The sequence below is a fragment of the Microplitis demolitor genome, chromosome 4 (genome assembly GCF_026212275.2).
Source record: "Microplitis demolitor isolate Queensland-Clemson2020A chromosome 4, iyMicDemo2.1a, whole genome shotgun sequence".
Taxonomy (NCBI): Eukaryota; Metazoa; Arthropoda; class Insecta; order Hymenoptera; family Braconidae; genus Microplitis; species Microplitis demolitor.
The window spans coordinates 21,710,479-21,734,697 of NC_068548.1; the positions used below are offsets into that span (position 1 = coordinate 21,710,479).

At 32.8% G+C, this 24,219-nt stretch overlaps 3 protein-coding genes across 6 annotated transcripts; 2 read left to right on the plus strand and 1 right to left on the minus strand.

The window, feature by feature from the left end:
* Positions 1-31: 31 nt before the first annotated feature.
* Positions 32-3,154, minus strand: LOC103577472 (protein crooked neck). Its single transcript, XM_053738097.1, has 2 exons — positions 2,943-3,154; positions 32-2,113 (listed from the first exon to the last, which is right to left on the minus strand). The coding sequence occupies exons 1-2, from the start codon at positions 2,976-2,978 to the stop codon at positions 134-136; spliced, it is 2,016 nt and encodes a 671-aa protein (XP_053594072.1). The 5' UTR covers positions 2,979-3,154; the 3' UTR covers positions 32-133.
* A 1,363-nt stretch (positions 3,155-4,517) lies between these two features.
* Positions 4,518-7,839, plus strand: LOC103577471 (E3 ubiquitin-protein ligase RNF146). 3 transcript variants are annotated; one of them, XM_008558115.3, is made up of 6 exons: positions 4,528-4,797; positions 5,037-5,282; positions 6,308-6,601; positions 7,062-7,189; positions 7,287-7,446; positions 7,663-7,839. In XM_008558115.3, the coding sequence occupies exons 1-5, from the start codon at positions 4,737-4,739 to the stop codon at positions 7,404-7,406; spliced, it is 849 nt and encodes a 282-aa protein (XP_008556337.1). In that variant the 5' UTR covers positions 4,528-4,736; the 3' UTR covers positions 7,407-7,446; positions 7,663-7,839. The 3 variants fall into 3 exon arrangements, with proteins under 3 accessions (XP_008556336.1, XP_008556335.1, XP_008556337.1); XM_008558114.3 differs by lacking the exon at positions 7,663-7,839 and having other exon boundaries at positions 4,518-4,797; positions 7,068-7,443; XM_008558113.3 differs by lacking the exon at positions 7,663-7,839 and having other exon boundaries at positions 4,522-4,797; positions 7,062-7,443.
* Positions 7,840-10,639: 2,800 nt separating this feature from the next.
* Positions 10,640-24,026, plus strand: LOC103577469 (maternal protein tudor). 2 transcript variants are annotated; one of them, XM_008558111.3, is made up of 9 exons: positions 10,640-11,079; positions 11,174-11,822; positions 12,327-13,400; positions 13,468-13,914; positions 14,701-16,733; positions 16,988-17,172; positions 18,185-18,352; positions 18,981-19,138; positions 19,213-24,026. In XM_008558111.3, exons 2-9 carry the CDS (start codon positions 11,224-11,226, stop codon positions 23,516-23,518), a joined length of 8,970 nt encoding a protein of 2,989 aa, XP_008556333.1. In that variant the 5' UTR covers positions 10,640-11,079; positions 11,174-11,223; the 3' UTR covers positions 23,519-24,026. The 2 variants fall into 2 exon arrangements, with proteins under 2 accessions (XP_008556333.1, XP_008556334.1); XM_008558112.3 differs by lacking the exon at positions 18,185-18,352 and having other exon boundaries at positions 10,641-11,079.
* The last annotated feature ends 193 nt before the right edge of the window (positions 24,027-24,219 follow it).

Genomic DNA, 24,219 nt, shown 5'->3' on the forward strand with positions numbered 1-24,219 from the left:
AAAATAATTAAATTCAATTCAAGACTACAATTTCTTTAAAAATATAAATTACTTTTATTTACAGTTCTTTACAAAAGAAAACTTATTGCCATAATTTAAATTAAATCCTTACACAACAAAAAATAATTAAAATTTAATTTTCATCTGAAGTTTTATCGGCAAGCTTTTTCCAATTCTTTGCAATGCTCAGTAATTTTATTGTGGTCTTGTGTGTCTCGTCCTCAGGGAACTCAAAGTCGTATACTTCCTGCCATCCCTCCATGCCATCATCACCCATCACCTTTTGCGTCTTCTTGATTCTTCGCGGCATCTTGTCCTTGATCTTCTTCTGACTCTCCTCATCCCCTTTCTCCATCTCGAAGTCTCTCCAAGCTTCCAACAAAATTGCTCGGCTCTCTCGGTCTCCATTCAGTTTTAATGCATTGTTTGCTCGCTCGAACACTCTCCTAGCGACTTCTACTTTATCTATGTCCTCATGTTCATTAAATAGCTCAAACTTGGCATAAGCGATCCAAATTTTGACATGAATCGATCGCTCAAGCAGTCGCTCGAACAACTGCCGCGCTTTCTGAGGCTCTTCTTGAGAGATTTCAAAGTCAATGTACGACTTCCACAGCAACTCCGGCATATCGAGCCGTGGTTGTTTTAATCCAAGCTCATAAATAGCTCGCGCACGATCAATATCACCCAGCAGAGTCTCTAACTCGCAGTATTTCATCCATGTCGTGCAATTTTCCGGCTCATATTCTAGCCACTTTTCATAAAGCTTCCTGCAGCGGTCAAATTCGCGTAACTGGATCTCCAGATCAATGTACCCACGGAATAGTTTATTTTTTGGACACACACCCAAACTTCTGCCCAGAGTTTTACGTGCGAGAGTTAGATTTTTTCGTCTAATCTCAAACTTTGCATACATCAGCCAGATCTTTGCAAACGTAAATATTTTGTGCGGAATCAATTTGAGGCATACTTCATAGACTTGTTGACAGCGGCTCAAATCCTTGGTCTCCAGCTCTTCAAACAGAGCGTAGTTGATCCACAAATAAATGTAACGCCGCCAATATTCTTTCTCTTTTTTAGGCGGAACGTAAGCGATGGCTCGTTCGTATATTTCCCTAGTTTCCTCGTGGTTACCTTCCGATTCCATGAGTTTTAAATAATCAAACCATGTATCGTAGTTGTAGGGATCGTCTTTTACGGACTGCTCATATTTATTTTTACGCTTACTAACAATTACCGATTCAATGTCTGAACGGTCGCCATATTTCTTTTCATGGATCGTATACGCTTTATATATTTCTTCAGCGCGCTCCTTCGGAATGTGATCTATAGAATACTTGTAGATTGCTCGAGCGCGCTCATGCTCACGCTGAGATTCTTCAAAACGAGCAAACGCAAGATAGAGTTTTTCATCGATCACTTCATCGCCGTAGAATGTAACAGCGCGTTCATAAACGCTACGGGCGCCTTTTATAAATCCGTTGTTGGCCTCAAAGCGCGCGTACTTTATCCAATTCTTAACATCGGGATGGACCATCACAAAACGTTCGTAAATTTGTCGTGCTCGGTCTAGTTCTTTGTATCGAAGCTCAAAATTAATGTAAGTCTGCCATGCTTGCTCGTCAGGTTCCCACTCCATCCAACGCTCAAATACTTGCCGGGCTGCCGCTGTGTTCTCCAGCATCTCCTCCATGTAAGTATACTTGTACCAAAATTGGCTGACACGCGGAAGAATAGTGACTGCACGATCCCACAAATTTCGCGCGTGATTGACTTGTCGATTGCGCATTTCCATCTCGACATACTTCAGCCACAGAGTTACGTTCCGATGGTCGACGTCCAACGCACGTTCGTAAATAGAACGTGCCCGAGGAATTTGTTTCTGTGTTTCCTCCCATTGTGCGTATTTCACCCAATTACATATGACCATACGATTTTTTCGAATGTTGTCTTCGAATGCTTTTCGTTTACGGTGCTGGTAGTCCGCGAGTTCATGGGGGTCTGAAATTTTCTGCTTTGGTGGTGGTGGCAGAATCTCCAAATCACGTTCTTTAGCTTCACGTAACAGCTGCTCAGCTGTAATTTGAATTTCTGCTGGTGCTTTATTTTTAACCTGAAATATATTCAAATTATTTAGTATCATTATTCTATAAATTGTAATCAATTTTGACAAAATATATTTTAAAAATTAAAATAAATAAATTTTTAGAAAAATATCAGTAGTTATACCCTTTAAATTTTTAATTAAACAATGAGCGTGTTCAGCCGAATAAAATACTGAGTAATTTTAGTCAGTTAGTCAGACTAAAAGAAATTTTATCCTGAGCTCCTGAGCACAGTGTGTTTTCCGCCTGGACACACTGTTTAACTCTTACTATAGTTTAAAAGTGTCATAACCTAATTTTTCATGCTGTCATATTTATGATATTATTTATTATTGAAATAAGTGAATTACAATGGAGAATATTATAAACAATATTTTAATGGAGGAAATTGTATTTGATCCTTTCGAAGATATTAATAATTTAGTGCATCAATTTCCATTAAACGATTTGCACTTTAATTACTATTTTGATGTAGACGTTTTTACGCGGTAAAAGACACAAAAAGGTATACCAAGTAAAATGGCGGCCAGAAAAAAGTTCCTAAGTATGCGTCGAGTGTCCAGGCCGAACACTTAGCTCAGTGCACTGAGTAACTGACTAAAATTACTCATTATTTTGTTCGGCTGAACACGCTCAATGATTTAATGGGTATTAAATAACTGGTTTAACAATAAATCCAGTCTATGAAATAATGAATGATTATTTTTGAATGAATTTGATAGAATAATGGAATGTTTTATCCTAAATTAAAATTTAATTCTTTTTAATTAAAAAAAAAATTGATAATAAAATATTAAATATTAATTTAAAACAAAATTAAAAAGGTTATGTACTTACTTTAGCCACCTTAGGCATTTTCTGAGGTTTTTCCATCTTGGTGTAATTTATTGAACAGTTAGTTTAAAAATTTATTACTAATTATTATTTTAAAATAATAAATATGAAGAAATTATATATTAACTTGTCTTCACTTTCAAAAACGTATACTCTTATCAGTCTACCACTGTTTTTGCTGTGATCTGTAATGGCCGTTAAAAAAAATTGACCAGATTCGGATGATGTTCGGTTAAGAATCAGTGGGGATAGAAAATTTATGACTCATTGCACGCATGCGCGGACACCATTAAAAAAAAGCGGCAATTCAAATATTCCGGACAGGACCCAAAAGTTCCCAAAGTAATTAATTTATTAATTATTATTATTACTTAATTGATAAATTTAAGTATTTGAAAAATAAATTATTGAAAATTGGAGACAAATTAAAATTCATACGTTAAAATAAAATGGCGGCAGAATATGATAGAAAAATATTTGTAATATTAAAAAAAAAACACGCAAGTGTTTGAACAAACCTTGGTGGAGAAATAATATGCAGAAGGGTGTCCTAATACACTTGGAGATTTGAATTAAATTGCTCCGTGTATTGCAGCTAAAAAACGTCACTTAACTGCTATTTCCCACCAGACGATGCCAGATGATTTTGCTCAGGAACTAGGAAGGTATCAGCATCAGCCATCAGCAACACTTTACACTAGCACTGAATAGTTAATACTTAACGACACTACAGACACTTTGCACAATTTAAATTTTACAAACACTGCACAATTTAATTAAATAATCACTGAGCAAAAAATTTTACGATTAATTACACGACGCCACTGCGATACTGTTTCAATTCAAACTTAAGAAGGATCTGGACTACAACTGAAGTTGTCGATGATATTAACTGCCGCTATCGCACCGTCAGTTGATACAAAATAATCGATATTGCGATTCTTCGACCACCCCCACTTTAGCACAAATTTGAACGTTGATTGCAGTGACGCGCAGTAGCGCCAACGGCGCGAAATTTCAAAATTGAAATTTAATAATTTTATTAAGAACGGTTTTCAGATAATTTTGTCCCAGCTTTTCTCTGAAATAAAAGCTCTAAACGCAAAATAAAGACACAGATCCGATGCTTTACTCTACGAACTAGCGAAGTGCACTTGAATTTTTTGATAACTTCCATTTGTTTACGAGAAAAGCTTGGACAAAGTTCCTATTTAATGCACAAGTGCAACAGAGATAGTACCGTTTATCCAGTTGAGTGCGAATAGAGAAACAAATGAAAACGCGTCTTAAAATTTATTTGTGGATGCATTCGGAAATGCTTTAGCTAGCTCTAGCCGTATAGCCAAATAGAGAGAGATAGAGAGCTAGAGCATTTCCGAAGGCACCTTAAATTGCCCGTAAGTGGCGCTGCTGCAGATCAATGGACACCAATAGAATTTAAGTCCACAAGTACATTTTTTTCCATTACTGTGATTGGTCGTAATGAACAAGCGGAAGAGAAATAAGAACAAATGCAAGGTCAGTGCTGCCAGAACGTGCAATATTTTTAACCCCTCCTGAGGTGAAATAGCATTGAGTGTATGGCAGGAGGGGGTAAAAATATCGCAGGTTCTGGCAGCACTGTGCAAGGTTGATCATTGAAAACAAAAATACAAACATGGCTGCCCAGCTGTAGTTTCCGGAAGTATCGTAGTTGCAATGCTGTATGCAGATTAGTTGAGTGTTTATTTACATCGCACTTGCAGTGAACGGTTGGTTGAAATTTGAACGAGTTCATTATTTAAAGTAAAATATAAAATGGCTCAAGCTAAACTAGAAACTATAGATTTAACAGACACTGATAAACATGAAAAGCAAGGTAATATTTTTGTTTAAATTACGACTAATAATAATATAATTAATAATTACAGCACAGACGCTACTTTATTTTTGCTAACCAATAAAATTTATCCCACGTGTTTAATTAAAATAATATTTTATTTTAGCAGCGCAATTACTTTGATAAATATTAATCAATGTTGCTACGAGAATTATTTTAATAGCAGCAGATATATTTATAATGAAATATATAAATAATAAGTAATTTTTTAAAATCAGGTAACTCATTAGAATGCGCAGTGTGCCTTCAAACATGTGTTCACCCAGCACGATTACCATGCAGTCATGTATTTTGTTACTTATGCGTCAAAGGAGTCGCTAATCAGAGCAAAAGATGTCCCATGTGCAGACAAGAAATTCCACCAGATTTTGTAGAAAAACCAAATCTGATCGATGTAGAAGAAACTAAACAACCTGCTGCTGTTGTTGATGAAGAGTATCAGTGGTTTTACGAAGGACGAAATGGTAAATCTTTGAATCCTTTTCTTTTACTGTTGATACTATCAATTAATTCAGATATCAGAAAAAAAAAATATAAAGATATATTAATTTAAAATTTATAACTTTGTTTTAAATCTTTTCAGAAAATATTTTATTTTTAATTATTAAAGAGGTTTTTGATATTTTTTTATATGATCCTAAAATTAGCAGACAATTTCGGATTTTCTGAAATATATTTTTTTTTAATTTATCGTTTTTAAAAAAATTCAAGAATTATTAGACGTCGGCTAATTTCAGTATCATTTGTTTATATAAATTATTACCAAAACTATAAAAATTAAATGAAACTGATTTTTAGATTTATGGTCATGAGAAATTATTATTTAAGAAACTTGATATATTTAATTAAAAATTAAACAATAAAATAATAAATAAATAATTATAGTAATTAAAATGTCAGTTAACAATAAAAATTTAATGTAAATTGTTATGATATAAAATTTAGGTTGGTGGAAGTATGATCATAGAACAAGCAGTGACCTGGAGGCCTTTTACAATCTCGGACAAACAGGATGTGAACTTTTAATATGCGGGGAGATTTACCGTATAGATTTTCAAAATTTTTGTCAATTTAAAAAGTACCAACCAGCACGCAAACGCAGTATTAAACGTGATTTAAAAACTGCTTCGTGCATAGGCGTCGCCGGTGTTCGTTAAATAAAATTATTATTTTATTTGAATAAATCCCTTAATCCCGTCAATCTGAATTTTTACAACACAATAATAAAATTGTTCCACTTATTCATTGAATGAAAAATCAAAATTATTTACAACCTGATTTATTTGTTGCATCAGTCCTTAAAAAATAAAATTTTCCAACAAAAATATTTAATTTTTTAGCAAATAATATTTTATTAGTATTGATGTTATTTAATTATATTTTGTTCTAATAAAAATAATAATAATATAAACAAACGAAAATATTTTATTTTTTATTTATTGATTATTGTTATTTTTCTCAGCCTCAACTTAACTGCAAATTGTTGCAGGTTGGTGGCAATATGATCAGCGAACAAGTCAGGAACTTGAAACAGCTTACAAACAAGGAAAACGAACATACGAATTGTTGATTGCGGGTTTTCTTTATATCGCAGACTTTGGATCAATGTTACAATTACGTCGTAACGATCCATCACGTCAGCGTCGTATCAAACGTGATTTATCAAATGCACCTAAAAAAGGTATTGCTGGTTTACGTCTTAATCAGCAACAAGATGAAGAACCAGTCTTTCGTGAAATACGTGGAGCTGAAAGACCCGCTAGTCCCGCTAGTGATACTACTGGTGAATATAAATTATTTAATTCTATAAAATTTTATGCAATAAAAAAATATTATATTTTATTAAAAACAACGTAGTCGCAATTTTGCTGAGATATATTTTTAAAAAAATGACAGATATCAATCGGGGCCTATACGAAATTTATCAAATAAATTTTAGCCTACAAAATTTAAAAATTCGAATTATAAAATTGACATGAAAATTTTACTAAAATTTATTTTCCAAATTACGTTTAACTCCTAATTGATGTCAACTGTCAATAATTTTTTTTAAAACTCTGTCTCGACGAAATTGTAATTGTTGGGGGCTGTCTGAGAATAACCTTAATTTTTTTCTAATTAATTAATAAAATTGTGATACGGTTATGACAGTTGTCATTGCATATTTTTAAAAAGTGGGGCACTGTCTAAAAATATTTTTAACGTATCTTATTAACATGTATTGTAAATAATTTTTTAACAAGGAACAGGAGATGGATCAAGTACACCAGTACCCCCAAGTAACACTCCGCAGACCCCAGCAGGACATTCCAGTGGAGATGCTACACCTCTAACTGACAGGACGGATCAACGAGCAGACTCTTTACATCAGGTTTTAGAACAAATGCGTTCATTAATGCTTACAGGGCATTTGCCGTTTAATAGTGATAATGAACTTGAAGAATCAACCAACGATGGATCATTTTCAGATCATAATAATTCATCCTCCATCCTGTGGCTCCAATCCAACGCGTCGTACTCGTCCGATGAAGATAATCATTAAATATACGAACCAGTTTCATCCATTTTCCAGGCCGCCGAGGGGATAGGGCTTCTTCAGTTACTTCCATTATCACTTCACATCATTTGGTATTTTTATTTTATATTTTATTTTGTTTTTTTTCTTATAAATTATATATTTTATTATCTCCTCATTGTTACTTTAGATAGAATTCAGGCCAAGTTTTACATTTAATATTTAACTGTTATGAAGAAATTGTATTCCAAAGAAAACTTTATATTTATATGAAAATATTTAAATCTTTAAATTGTTAAATTAAAAATAATGCACTTTTTTTTATTTAGATTATTTAAAGTAAATATCGATTTCATGGGCAGTTACTTTAAAGAATTATCCATTCAATTGCTCAATAAAGGCTACAAGACTACATTTGAGGATCTAAATTATTAGCATGGATGAAAAAAAAGAAAGTATTTTTTTTTATAGGTTCCAATATCAATAAATCTGATGATGTGAACTTATTAATTATTTAATTACTCGCTTTGTTTATTCTTTCTACTTAAAAATTATCAGTAATTATTATAATAATTATTTATGTTTATGTATGCAGCGTATTATGATTATGATATTTTTATAATTATTTTAACTTTATAATCATATTCATATAAATTATTCTTTAATAAAAATACGATTATTCAATCAGAAATCAAAAATTACTTATTACTTGCTGTATAATTATTCTTGAACAAAATTGTTTTTAGCATTTATATGTATGTTTGTACTATGATGTATATTTATTTTATCGATATTCAAATAAACAATTGATCGTTTTTTTATACCTCTTAAGTATTTTGTATAGAAATTTAGTTCTTTAAAAAAAAAAATATACATATTTATCTCAATCATTCATAAAATTGTCCAGAACTTTACTTGTAATTAAATTTTGTATACTGAAGTAAAAGTAATTTGATGAAATTTTGATATTTAAATTTTTAATTAAAGAATTATCAATTGATACTTAGTAATGATAGAGCGTAAGTTAATTTAAAAATTTTTTTTTTTATTGAGATTTGTTTTTATTAATATATAAAATTTAATTTTAATGAATTATTTGAAAAGTATTTTTATAATAAACAATAGTTGGTTTTATGATAGAACACAAATTATTGAGAATTGTTTAAAAAAAAAAAATTTCTTTTTTTTTTTTAATGCTCTAATGTATTGTGGAGGAACCAGATTTTTTGGATAAAAAAAATTTGGTTTAAAAGTATTTTAGAAACCACAAAAGAGCAATAAACTACGCTCCTATTGCTTGGCACATTTTCTTTTAGGCTTGTAAATGTAACCCTTAAGGGTTAGTTGACCCAAAGTGTGTAAAAGGTCTTGGGGAAACCCCGAAAAGTATTTTTCCTTTAATTTCGAAGTCTTCAATATGTTATAGAAACTCCAGACTTTTCGGATTTAAAAAATTATGCTTTAGAAATATTTTAAAAATTCAAAGAAAGTTATAAAACATATACTGTTCGGAATTTTTTTTAATATATTCATAGACTTAATTCTAACCAGAAATGGCATAAATATGTTCAGAGTCTCGGGAAAATCCAAAGGGGTCCTTTTTTTTCAATTATTTACATGCAATAAACTTATTTTAGAACTTTAACAATAACTAGATTAAAAAATAATCCTACTGCTGTGTACAAGCTTCTATTACCCAAGAGAAAGGACCAGTCGTAAATGATCTTGCTGCAAAATTCCAGTACTCATGTCAGTGAAAAAGTTTTTTTAGAATTACTAGGCCTACCAAGTTAAAAAAAAAGCTATCGTGTTATAAAAATTAATTTAATTAAACTTCATATATTTTCTCTAACATATATGAAATATTTTTATTTGTACTTTTTTTCTAAACATCAGACATGTGTCCAGTTTTCATAATCGATCAACAAACTGTTCAAATAAACAAAACTATTAAAATATATAAATATTTTTGTGTAATATATTGTATAACAAATTTATAAAAAAATAATTCAGCACATATATAAACACCTCTATATATTTATATATTTATTTAATGAATATGTCAAGGAAGTTTGTATTTCTCTTTTCATTTTTCGGATCAATTAATAAATTATGATAATAATTAATAATAATTATGGTTTTTTATAACAGGAATTTTTACATGATCGACTGGCAAATATGATAGTGTATTCACTAGAAAAGATAAGTAGTAACGATAAATATTCACATTGAAAATTTGAATTTTAACTATTCATGGTCCAGCTTTAAATTAAAACCTATGGACTTTATTTTTTATATGACATATGACAAATAAATCAAAGATAGTTTGCTATCACTTAATTTCTAGAAATAAGTAACATGACTTTTATTCATAATCTGTGATCTCCCTTATCGTTAATTCGTTCCTGTTTGGTAATTTAATACTGGAATACAGATTTATAAACTAAGCTTAAATGAATCAGCATATATGAAGTTACTGATATATATTATATATGTACACATTTGACTGACGAAAATAATCGTAATATTAATTTATTATTTACATTAAAAAAGAACAAATCAGTGCGCGCATTTTTTAAAATGTCATTGTTTGAATTTATTTATTTGTTTACTTAAAACTTATAAGTTGTCGCATGTCCGCCATTCACACTCATTACTAATAAATGTTTATTTAAAAATATAAATAATTATCAAGTGTCTTCTGTTTTTCCACTGTCATTAATTTCTAATAGTTTCTAGTAGCTGACAATTATCTATTTTTTAAATTTTATAAGTAAATGAAATTTAAGAAACAAAAATTTTAAAATACGCATTTAAATATTTCAAAAACCAGTGCGCGCATATTTTAAATTTCATTTTTTGAATTTATTTATTAAAATTTTAAAATTTTATCCCATTTACTACACCTACTCATATTTTTGGTAATTACTTAATTAATTTATTGTAATAGCATTGTAATTTAATCAAAATAAATTACGCATTCATTATTGTTATTATTATCATGTTTTTCTTTTGTTTACCCACACATACACATGTACACACATATACTTCTATGGTAAAAGAATTAAGAACCTAAAAAAAAGCGGCATTAATTTCTAAGAAATGCCGCATCGAGTAATATATAAAAATATATCAAAATATTTAGTTTAGTGCACAGTACCATGTCATATTTGTGTATGTATGTGTCGCACTCATTTAATTTTCCCCCTCTTAAAATTGAGCGCAAAAATGCGGCGCCACATTCGACTCTGGTTTTCTCTCTCCGCAGGTATCGGCACCAGTAAGTCAGAGCGAGCTGTCAAATATTTCCCATCCTCTTCTACACTAGACTTATAGCGGCTCAACTCGGTTGAGTCTTGATTTCACACACCTCGACATTCCTCCGTTAATTCTCGTTGAACAATGGACGCCTTAACATCGTGCTCGAGGAACAACCAGCTCAGTTGAGATCAACATCGTTCATATAAGGAGACAGTGTTCAAATGTTAAGATAATAGTGCGATAACAGTGACATTGATTAAAAAAAAATATTTAAAAAAACAACAGTGAAAAATAAATATTATCGAATTGTTTTTTTCTGAGAATTAAGCAAGAGCCGCTCTTGTGTATGTGAATTACAATACAGTAGTTGAAGAAAAAAAAAATAAAGGATAGAATATATTTGGATGAAAGACCTACATATTTACGAAAGTACTGCGTGGCTATTACGTTGCGGAATATTAATCAGAGGTTGCTACTGACGAGAGGTAATTGTTAACAATTATTATTAAAACTATTAATTAAGTGACTTAAATTAATTACTGTAATAGATGATAAAATATTTCAATTGTTATTTCCCAGCAACTCATGCAGTATAAGTTCACTGTTAATCTACGGTAAAAAAAAAAAAAATGACGAACGTTAATCAAATAAGGGATCGGATGAACTTTTTTGTCACACATGTACGTACCAGTGGACAGTGGCTACAAATTTGCGGTCAAATAGACCGTAACAGTGCACGTGAGGTAGAAAGACTTATATCCTTTTTGAAAGAAGGCTTCGATCGCGGTATCGGCGCGATAACGTCGAAAACTTTTCAACTGGGCATATGTTGCGCTTATCATGAAGATAATTATTACCGGGCTAAAATATTGAAGATAGAGCCAGATTCGAGAATTTACGTCGAGTTTATCGACTACGGTAATACCGAATACGTCCATGTAGGGCAAATACGACTACTCGATGGAACTGCTGAGGGATTAAAATTGCAATCTATTCCGCCGCTGATGTTGGAATTTCCAGTAACCACAGTTATGCCTTTCAATAACATGTGGAATCGAACTGTTATTGATCACATTTATAATTTGCTGAGATATAACGAGTTTCCGGTTGATATAATTGATTGTGGTAATCATCGTATATTCACCTTGTATTACAACGGTCAAGATTTTACAGAGTTTCTGGTTAATAATCAAATGGCTTTATTGGTGCCGTCAAATCAGCCACTTAGGTAAGATTATTTATTAATATATTGTACAATAATATTTATTTTTTTATTGTCAATAGTTTAAAAATATACAATGTGAAAGACCTAGTATCCGATCAGCGAACTAGTACTCGATTATTATGATACTGAAATTAGCCGACGTCTAATAATTTTTGAATTTTTGAAACACGATAAATTATTTTTAAAAATTGCGCTTACTGTTTTTTTTTTTTTTTTTTTTTTTTTTTTAAATTATAAAATTGTTGGAAAAAAAGTCAGAAAATAGTTAATTTCCTGCCAACTTCCGGATCATCGATCATTTCATGTATTTGTATATCTATATTTAGTAAAATTTAGTATATATAGATATACAAATACATGAGTGATCGGGTGAACTTGGATATAATTAAAGGTACATCCTTATCAGTAATTAGATTACTGGTCTGAAGACGCTGGCTCCATATCACCCGTAAATGAATTACTGACAAGTTGAATTAAATTAATAACTAATTTATTAATTAATTCTAGGCCTCCTCATGATGTTCCTATAGTTAAGCAACACCAGCAACCACTTCAACAGCCGGGCGTAATGTATCGACCAGCACCTGCACCTACACCAGCACCGGTACCGATACCATGCGAACCACATCCAATGATTAATAACAATAACGATAATTTTCCAATGAAATTACGACAGCCGCGAACACCCGCGTCCACTAAACCGGTCCAAGAAAATTGGCGACGACCTTATCCAACTACCGTTCAACAAATGCGACCACCGACATCACTATCCCCTCGTACTCAAGATTCGGCAGCCTTCAAGTCGCGTAACTTGGAACGAGACACGAAACATCAAGTGCTTGTGTCAGATGTTGAAGACGGCCCGTTGAAATTTAACGTGCAGCTGCAGAGCTGCGCTCAAGAGCTAGATACTTTGATGAAAAATATAAATACTCTTCCGTTAAAATCACTGCAAGATCCACCGATTCATGGTGCTGCTTGCCTTGCTCTCAATACCAAAACACAGCTTATACGTCGTGCAGTTGTCTCAACGGTTATTGATACTCTTAAACTTAAAGTTTGGTACTGCGATTTTGGCGATCAAGAAATTTTACCGCACTCAAGTATTTTTGAAATACCACCAAATTACGCAAATCCACAGGCATTGTCTATAATCTTTACTTTGAGTGGCGTACGTGAACTGACCGTAACAAAAGAAATGAAAAATTATTTCAAAGAATTGGTACTGGGAAAAGTATTAACGTTGGTGGTAATGCCGCGTGAAGATTCACCGTTAATGCATTATGGTAATCTGTTTCTTGATGGCAAAAGTGTCTTGCAGTTATTACTCGAAGCTTTTCCTGACTCGGCAATTAAATTTCCCGAAGCTCCTCGTTTGACAGCTGGCACACGCGAAAATGTCCACGTGTCTTACGTTCACGCTTGCAGTAAATTTTTTGTCCAACTCGCTAAAAATGTGTTGGATATGGAATCCTTATCTAATCATTTGATAGAATGCGTTAAAATTGCACCGCCAATTAAAGCGTCGAACATCCGACCTGGCTTGAAATGTTTAGCCCACAGTAGCGCTGACTCTGAGTGGTAATTTTACATTAATTATTTATATTTATTTATTTAAAATTAATTAATTGATTAATTTAATCATTAGGTATCGAGCGGAAGTTGTAACTGTTGCTGACAATCAAGTGACGGTACATTACGTTGATTATGGTAATGATGAAACGATTCCCTCCAATGCCATTCGCTCAATACGTAGCGATGATATCACAAAAATACCGATTCAAGCCGTTCAGTGCGTTCTGAATGGCTTTGAGTCGGTACCTTACAAACCGGAAGTTGACGATAAATTTGAAGCTTACGTTCTGAATAAGCCACTGGTGATGGCTGTTCTTGATGTCAAGTCATCAGGAATTATTGTTGATCTTTATGACTCAAATGTTAAACCAATTGCAAATATATCTGCCAAATTGAGAAATGGTACACTTGATCAACCCAGTGTGCCCCCAACTGTCCAACCTCAGCCTCCAGTACAGCATGTAACTCAGTATCAAAAAGAAGTTACTGACAACTTTAAAAAAAGTTACCGGGAAAAAAGGTAATTTTATATAAAACTTTTTATAAAGAATCATAAAAAAATCTTCCAAAAAAATTTATATTTTTATGTTTTTTAAAATTTTGAATGTTCGAATGTATTGTGGAGGAACCAGGTTTTTTCGGATTGAAAAAAATTTGGTTTAAAAGTATTTTAAAAACTACCAAAAAGCAATAAACTACCTTTATATTGTTGGCACCTTTTTTTTTCTAGTTTGTAAATGTAATCCTTAAAATTAAAATCGTTAAAATTAAGCAGGGTTTAAATACTGTTGGTACTAAATTTTTATTATCTTGTTGAAACCACTCTCTGTAAACATAAATCCAAACGATTCATTAGATCAAATTTATTTATCACACCTTTTTCCAGGGGTCAAAGAGATTTGAAAGTATTATGAATGGTTTATACCTGGCACGTGGTCCAATCCGGACGATAGTCATGTAGAAAACAAATTTCGTTAACAATACGGGTCATTTGTTTGTAGGTGATGCTCTACAGATTAGTTCCGGTTATTTGTACCTGGTGCTGCTATTAACATTTACCCAAACCTCAATACAATTTAAAATTTTAATTTCATTGGATTGCTTACCTCCGTAAAATTACTTACTATTGCATAAAAAAAATAATTTCTTGACGTAAGAGAAATTTCGCATTATGAAATAAAGACTTTACTTTTTTTAAGAGTAGAAAAAATTTTTTCCCACACTAAATTACCTTGATACTTAATTATAAAATTTTAAATTTTATTTTGAAAACTTTAACTAAACAGATAAAATTTTTTTTCAACAGTGAAGAGGGTGACAGCTGGACATCGAAAAATCACAACGACTCGTACCCGCAGTCTCACGAGAATTCGTCATTCGAAAACGCCAGAGCGAAAAATTGGAAGAATGCCGACAATGAAGACAAACGTTACAATAATCGAGAACAAAAACCAAACAGTCGCGACTGGTCAGGCCATTGTGACAGAAGTAATCGCGATTATTCACGAAACGAACGATTCAACAAGGAGTCATCAGCTCCTCGTTATGACAGAAACGACACAAACGATAGATTCGACAATGACAGCAACGTAAACAATCGCAGAGATCGTAGCGGCGGACGTGGGAGAATTCATTCGTCAGGAAGTCGAGATAGATTCGATCGCGATCGCAATAATGCGGGAGATACTTCATGGAGCGATAAAGATTCAAACGCATCATCAAGAGGCAGTGGCAGACGTGGTCGCAGACCCGACAGAGGTGGACCACGTGGTGGCTCTTCCCATGGTAGAGGCGGCAGAGGAGGTAACAACGGAAATCGTCGAGACCGGGCTCGAAGTACCAGCAACGAAAATGAAAATGAATCCGACAGAAATTCCAAGTACAATAATCGATCAAATGATTACAATATTCACAACTCATCAGATAATACCCGGTTTAAACCAAATAATCAAAGATTTAATGATCAACGCAATGACAGGAATAAAAAAAGTGAAATCGATACTTGGAATCCAGTCTCTGCAGCTGTTGTTTCAAATGAATATTCATCAACATCATCATCAGTGCAAATTACCCCACCCAATATTACTCTTGGTGCTATAAAACACTGCGAAGTTGTTTACATAACTAGTCCTACAAATTTTCACGTGCAATTGAAACCAGATAATCTAGAATTAGATCCTGTGATGGATAAAATTGCCCAACTTTACGAGACTGGTGGCAATAATTTGCATCAATCCAATGCTAAAGTCGGTGTCAGCTGCATTGCACAGTACTCGGAAGATTTGAAATGGTACCGTGCTGTAATTCAATCAGTAGAATCAACTGGAGTGACCGTAAGATTCGTAGACTACGGAAATATTGAGATTGTGAGCTTTGATAAGATAAAAGAGCTCGAGGCAGATCTAGCTAAACTACCGGTTCAAGCAATCAACTGCAAATTGCTTGGTGCGTCAAAAACCACATGGGACACCAATGAAGTAAATGAATTTACCTTACTTACAGATATGAAATTACTTGAAGCTGAATTTATCGCTCAAGAAAATGATGTCTACGAAGTTTTAATCCGTGAAGTTGTCAATAATGAACCTATTGGACCGTATATTAATGAGACTTATTGCAATCCTGCTGATTTAAGCCAAGCCAAAGAAGTAGCTAAGAATGAAAGTCGATCTAGTCGTGGTAGCAAGCCAGCACCTCATGTGTCATCAACAAATTATGCGCCACTTGAACGAAAGTGGAGTGAACCTGCCATCAATTTGTCTGTTGAAGAAGACGTTATTGTCACCTGGTTGACGAATCCAGATAATTTTTACTGCCAACTTCTTCGCACGTCGAAAGACTTCCGGACAATGATGAATGAAATACAAAAAATTTACGCTCGGCGTCAGCCTGCTCAAGATAATATTCCCATTGGGTCATCAGTCATTGCTATTTTCGCTGATGACGGTGCATTTTATCGTGCTGAGGTTATTAAAATAAAGTCCGGTAATTATGAGGTTCGTTATGTCGATTTTGGAAACACTGCGACGGTTAAATCCCGGGAAATATTTCGCGTGGATGAAAAATTTATGGATCTACCAAAGCAAGCTGTGCTCTGCTGCTTGAAAAATGTCGTACCTCGTGGTGGAACCGGTTGGTCTAATGCTGATCATAATGAAATTGATCGTCTCTTTAATGTCGATCAGCTTCGATGCTGCTTCAATGAAGTTACCAATGGCAAGTACTTGGTTTCTATGACGAACAACGGAATAGATGTAGCTGATACTCTAGTGAAGAAAGGACTGGCAGAATACCCTAGTGTACCGAGTGCTAATATTCCGTTAACCAAAGAAATCCATGGTAAGATTTAATCATTTTAATATTTAAATTTTAATTAATAGTGATAATTACTGATGTAGCTATCGTGGATTCCATTAATTTGGAAACTATTGATGAAGTAGGTACGTTTTAAACAAATTTATTTTTCATCGATTTTTTAATTTAAATTTATTTTACAGTTGAGAAAATTAAAAAAAATTTATTTTTAAAAATTACAAAACAATTTTATTGATGGGAATCTTTTATTTTTATTTATTTATTTTTTTTTTTTAAAGAACCAGAAGAGAATGCGGACAGCGGCCATCATTTGTCGCAAATAGACATCAGCTATTTACGCGGACAAGTACTGAGGGTTAAAGTATCGAAAGTGGAAAATGTAAACAAATTTTACATCCAATTGCCATCTGCCGAAGCGAGTGAGAAAATAATAAATGATTTTATGGCTAATCAGAATCAAGAGGTAGACAATTAAGTTTTATATTTTTTATTGATGATATTTTAGATTAATGTTTTAATTTATCCGAGCACAAGTTTTTATGGCGATTGGTTTTAATTTACTTGTGTAAACATTTACTTACATACCTGAATGATTTGCATGGATTTTTAATTAAATACTCTTCAAGTCTCTGTTAATGAAAAAAAACTCTTTGTTAAATAATTTTAATTAATAAGTAACAAAATTATGATACTGAAATTAGCTGACGTCTAATAATTATTGGATTTTTTTAAAAACGATTAATAAAAAAAATTGCACTTAGAATTTTTTTAATTTTCTACATGTGCATTTTTTTTTTTTTTTTCATTTGTTGAAAAAAAATCCTAAAACTTTTAATTGTCTGTTAACTTCAGGATCATAAAAAATTTTCGTGTTAATGATTAATAAAATTTAATTTTGTGTTAATGACGCGTATTAATAATAATAATATTAAGCTCGTTGATCTGATGTTGCATCGCACGATGTATGGTAATTAATAGACTATTAAACCTGATTAATTAACAACAGCTTGCAAAAGTAAGAATATAATTAATTAATTAAACAAAATTTTCACCTCAAATATTCATGATTAATTATTCATTCATTTATTTATTAACTTTCGATTTTAAAATTTTAATGTCAAATTCACAACTTTTTGACAAACTAATTGATGATAATTCCCTGATTCTTAAGTAAAAAAAAAAAATTAATGATTATGCGAGATTAGTGGCCCAGTTTTTCATATTTTAATAAATGACATAAATTATTCATTTTCGAATTTTAAATAAATTTGAAAAGGTCTGAAACCGGGTCACGGAAAATTACTGGGTCATTTATCTGTGTAAATAAAAAAAAAATAAAATATGTGTCTAATATTCACTGAAATCACTAGAGGTGGTAGCAGAATCTTCACAGTCTTATTAACAATAATCTACTAGAGACTGTAAAGAAAGAAAAATAATAATACAAGTATAAAAAAAAACTATGGCAATGTTAGGTGATGCCAAAACTGTTACCACGCGAGGTGTGCCTTGGAGCAGGTTGTCTTATTTATACAGACAAAGGATGGAGACGAGCTGTTGTTGTAAACTTTATTACACAAACAACAAATTATGACGTGAGGTTCATTGATACTGGAGAAATCGATGTGGTCCCACTGAATTGCGTGAGTTTTTTCGTAACCGGTTGTTGTTATTGCCATGATAAATCATTTAGTGAATGATTAAATAAATAATAAAATCCAGTCTTTCTATTAATTATATACATGTATACAATAGATTAAAAAAAATCGACTATTTTTTTTTTTTAAACCCCTATTAAATAGATCTGGGAAAAACGATAGACTTTTTTTATAGAACGTTTATTCCCTACGAAATTATATCCTGAGCTTATCTGTACAATGAGTCATTGCCGAGATATAAAATTCCAAATTTAATCATTTTTTTTTTTCCCATGTTATTTAAATGTAAGAAATAGAAAATTGTGAGGAGTCATCTGCTAATGTTAATATTAAGAGTTCATCTTTTAACAGACATCTTATTTTACCTTCCTGCAACTGTTTAATAAAAATAAAAAAATAGTCGATATTTTTTTTAATCAGTCTAATAGATATATACATATATATTTTTTTTTATAACAACATTGTGTACTACTAATACCATACATTATGTGATCAACTAATATAACGAGAAATATAGACTTGCCGTAGATTAATCGCAAATAAAAATCAGTCATTAAAACTAATTAACTAACTAATTTAATTTAATTTAAAAATTTTTTTTTATCTTACAAAGATGCTGACATTGCCCGGAGAACTGTCAGCCATGCAAAAGCAATCTGTAGAGTGTAGTTTGAAAAATGTCGTTTCCTCTTCAACTGACGACGAGAATCTCAGAAATTTAATCGAGAAATCCGAAGTAATTATCCGCGTCGACAGCGTTAATGACAATAGGTAATTAACTATTTTCAATATTTAATTTTTTAAATTAATTTCCACATGTATTAAATTATTTTTTATTTTTGCAGGCTCGTTGTTGAAGTATTTAACGACAATGGCAAAAAAATAAGTCTACAAAATGAAGCAGAAGAGAGCATCAGTCCATTATGCCCAATGCCAATATTTTTCCACCAGCATCGGGTTATTGTTTCTCATGTAAATAATTCAAAAAGTATCTGGCTAAAGAGACAAGCTGATGCAGATACCGATGCCGCACTTCTCGATGAACTTTTCGAATACTACTCAGCGTCCGGACAATTACTGAATATCGAGATTGATAAATTGTGCGCCGCCCAAAGTGAAGACTTGAATTGGTATCGGGCTAAAGTTATCAGCAAAACAGATTCCGGTGCATTGGTACTTTATGTTGACTATGGAAATACTGAAGAAATTCCTTGTAATAATTTGAAAGAATTAGAATCAAAATTCTTCAAGCCTTCTCAGCTGGCTATTGAAGTAAGATTGAAGTTCAATGTCGTCGGAGGGATAAAAGAACAAGAAATTTTGAAAAATCATTTGTTAAACAAATCATTCTACGCAACACTGCAATTGAATCCGAACAACAAGTGGACTGCGTCATTGAGCTCACAGTCAGGTGAACAATTGGATGATCAATTACGTCAATTAGGTTTCATAGATCAAGACAATTCACAAGCAACAGAAGTCAGCAACGAAATACCAGTATCAGATGTCGTTGATGAACCAGAGGATCTAATTGTTGGAGGCAGGTACAAAGTTGTTGTCGCGCACGTAGAAAATCCAACACAGTTTTGGATTCAAAGAGCAAACGACTTGCCTGCTATTGAGCAGCTAGAAAAGAAATTACAAGAAGATGCTCCAGACTACCCTCCAATCGAAGGCGTTCCCGAAGACAATCTTATTTGTGCTGCTCTCGATACCGAAAACTCTATGTGGAATCGAGCGGAAGTGATAGTAGCTGACGCGGAGATGGTTACTGTCCGTTACATCGACTACGGCAACACAGATATACTTCTCGACATGACAAAAATAAAACAGCTTCCAGATTCGATGAAGTCGATAAAATGCTACGCCACCAAATGCCGGTTGGATTTAATTCCCATCGATTGCGAGGACTGGAATGAAAGCGCAATAGCTTCTTTCGCAGACAAGACTTTGGATAACAATAATTTGACTGCAGTTGTAATTGCGGATGGTAATTCAAAGCGCGTTGATCTTATTGATGACCATGGCAGCATTACCAAGATGCTGGTTAATGAGAATTTAGCGAAACAGATCCAAGCTCATGAAGACGTCATCGATGAATTGGTTGAAAATGTACTCGATCCACGATCGACTTTCATCTGTCACATCAATTCTCCTGATGAATTTTGGATACAAGAAGAAAAGTCTGTCGCTGATTTGGAATGCATCGCAGATCGTTTTATCGTAGCCGACATGTTTCCTAAAATTACTCAAGTAAAACCAGGAGAACTTTGCGTTGCTAAATTTCCCGATGACAATTCATGGTATCGCGCACGAATTATTTCTCATGGTAAAATGGGAACAAATGTTTTCTATATTGACTATGGTAATTCTGCAGTATCAACTGAAATTCGTGAAATTCCTGATGATGTCAGCGCAATACCACCGTTGTCACGTAAGTGCCGCTTACCGCTACCACAAGGGGTTGAAAAATGGTCTGATGCTGCCTGTCAGGAGTTTACTAAACTGGCTGATGATGGAGCGACAATATTTTTCTTAGATGTACTCGAAGAAGGTGAAACTTCGACAGTTAGACTTACTCTAGATGGAGAAGATATTATTAACTCACTTGAAAAACTTTGTGAAAAAAGTTCACCGGTAGAAAAATTAATTGACTCTGAACCTCATACAGACAGTACAGAAAATAAAGTATTTGTCAGTCATGTTAACGCTCCATATGATTTTTATATTCAAGAGCAAAAACACACGACAGATTTAGATGTAATGGCAGAGAGATTGAAGACTGCTGATGAATATTCACCGATTGAAAATATTGAAGAAGGATTGCTGTGCGCTGCTCAGTTTCCTGAAGATTTTGCTTGGTATCGAGCCCGAGTTTTGTCGTACGGCAGTTCAGGAACCCAAGTTATTTACATCGACTACGGAAACACTGCGGTGACAACAGAACTTCGTGATTTACCTGATGATTTAAAAACTCTAGCACCGCTATCACGACACTGTCGTCTAGTTTCACCAGCAAATGAACAGTGGTCGTGTGAAGCTTATCAAGAATTCATAAAACTTGTTGACAATGGACTGACTGAATTTAAAATGAATATCATCGATGAAGCTGATGATATTTCAACAGTGCAGCTTCTTCTGAATGACGAAGACGTCGCTGAAAAATTGAATCAGTATTGTAGTAAATCAGTACCTGTGATTGAAGAAAGACTGTCTCCACTAGGTGAAGAAACTACTCCAAATGTTATGATAAGTCACGTTATTTCGCCATCGGAATTTTGGATTCAAGCTGAAAATAAAATAGCTGAACTTGAATCAATGGCCATACGTCTCAGTGACGCAGATAATTATTTACCTCTAGGTGCGCTCAATGAAATAGGAGTAATTTGTGCTGCTAAATTTCCAGAAGATGATCAGTGGTACCGAGCTAAGGTTCAGACTCATCAAGATCCTGCTACAGAGACCGAAGTTATTTTTATTGATTACGGTAATTCGTCTTTGGCAACTGAAGTTCGTGTGTTGCCAGAAGACTTGGCTGCCATTCCTCCACTAGCTAAATTTTGTGCACTGAAAATCCCAGATGATGTTGAATGCTGGTCTCTGGAAGCCTGCGAGAAGTTTATTGAGCTGACCGCAGAAGGACAGACGATGTTCGAATGTAAAGAACTAGATGGTCAAGATCCAACCTACGTAAGTTTGAAACTTAGCGGGCAAGACGTTGTGGAAATTCTAGCTCCGCTGTGTGCGAGCATGCAGACCGATGAAACTGTAGACCAAAAACCTATTCCAGTATCAGCGCCAGTATCAGAACCTACTGTTGAAAAAGTAGTAAATGAAAATATTGAAAGTGTTGATTACAAATTAAATGAAAGTGAAAATGATAAGCAATCAATGCATGTAAATATTAAAATTGAGAAAGGATTCGACTCACACACGTATGAAAAATATGAAGAAAATATGTCAAGTAATACGTCTGGTGTTGATGTGCTAACGAATTCAGACAATTCAAATGATGACAATCCATTTGAAAATAATAAAGTATCATCGGAAATAGTCAACAGTACATTGAAACAATCTGTTGAATCTGATGACTTTACTGCTACCAGCGAGACTATGATCATCGAAAATACTTGGACAGTAACAGAAAATGTAAAAAAATTTCCAACAGCCAGTAATGAGTCCGTAGACATCACTACCGGAGAAGAAACAGTAATAGAAGTCGTGCGTAATGTCTCTGAGTCGACAATCGATGAAAAATTGAATAAAATTTCTCAGATTGTTACTCCACCTGTTCTACCAGACAAATCAGTCATTGAGTCAGTAAATGTACCTATTGATATACCATCTTCTGACGTCACTGTGGAGGAACAGTCAATTATTGCTGAAGAAGAAGTTCCACCAGCAGAGCTCACTTCTGATACTTCCATCGACAAGCAAGATTCAATTATTATTGAAGATGAAATCACTTCAGCTGATGTAGCTTCCGGTGAAATTGTTGAGAAAGAAGTATCAATAATTACTGAAGAGAAAAATGTTCCAAGTGATTTGACTGATGCTTTAATTGTTGAACAAGACTCAGTTATTATTGAAGACAAAATTACCTCGCCTGAAATAACTGAAGTTTTAGTTATAGAACAAGAAGTTACTGAAGAAAAAATAACTCCAGCTGAAGAGGCAGCTGATGATTTAGTCGACAGACAAGAGACCATTAATGCGGAAGAAATAATAACTCCTACTGATATGGCGACTGATACTTCAGTTGTAGAACAAGACTCAGTTATTGTTGTAGAAAAAATTTCTCCAGCTGAAATCACAACCGATGATGTGGTTGAAGAGCAAGACTCTATTATAATTGAACAAGAAATACTGCGAGTCAGTTCATCAGAGTCACTGCCGATAAACAAATCGATTGTCAATGAGGAACTAACGCCGCAACATGACTTAATGATTGAGTCATCTGATTGTTTAGTCAAAGAGAAAGAGGCGAGTGATAAAGAACAAGTCTCTTCTCCTGATTCGGTACCACCATCACCGATGAGAGAGCTGCCGAGATTTGAACGGCGCAGCTCGACGCCACACGAAGACAAAATAGTGCCAGGATGCATCAACAAAGGGATTGATCTTGATCCAGAAGCTGATCAAGTTCTTTAAGTTTGAATTATTTAAAAATAATCTTAAAGTTTTTTAAAAAGCAATTAGTAATATCGTAATTTACACTCTCATAGTAATAAATATTTATGGATGTTTAAATTCAGTATCACTTTAATAAGTCATAAGTTATTTCTATTGCAATTAATATCCAGAAACTTTCGACGATAATCAATAATTAATTATATTTTAATAAATTTTTCTGTTCTTTTTTTTTTTTCTCAATTTTAGGAGGAAATTGATAATTATAATTATGTGCCACATTATTAATTTTCCAAAGATACTGAATTAATATATTGATTACTTTTTATATTTTTATTATTGTTCATTTAAATACTTTTACTTTTCTTTATTTATTTTTCTTTTTGCAAAACTAAAAAGTGCCTGGAGCAAATAACTTTATTTCATTACACTATCAAGAAATTATTTATTCGCAATGATAAGAGGGAATTATTTGATAGAAAAAAAAAACTCTGTTAATTTAATAATTAAGATCAATAATTAATTTTTTTTTTTTTTTAATTATTATTTAAATTAAATATTACTTCTTTTGGTTACTAAGATTTATAATATTTAATGTTAATTTATGTAGAGTATATTTTTTATTATAGTATCAATAATCTCATATATTATCGTGATATGGATAAAATAAAATATTTAAAAAAGTAAGCATTAGACAATGACCTAGAATGGTTCTATTTAAT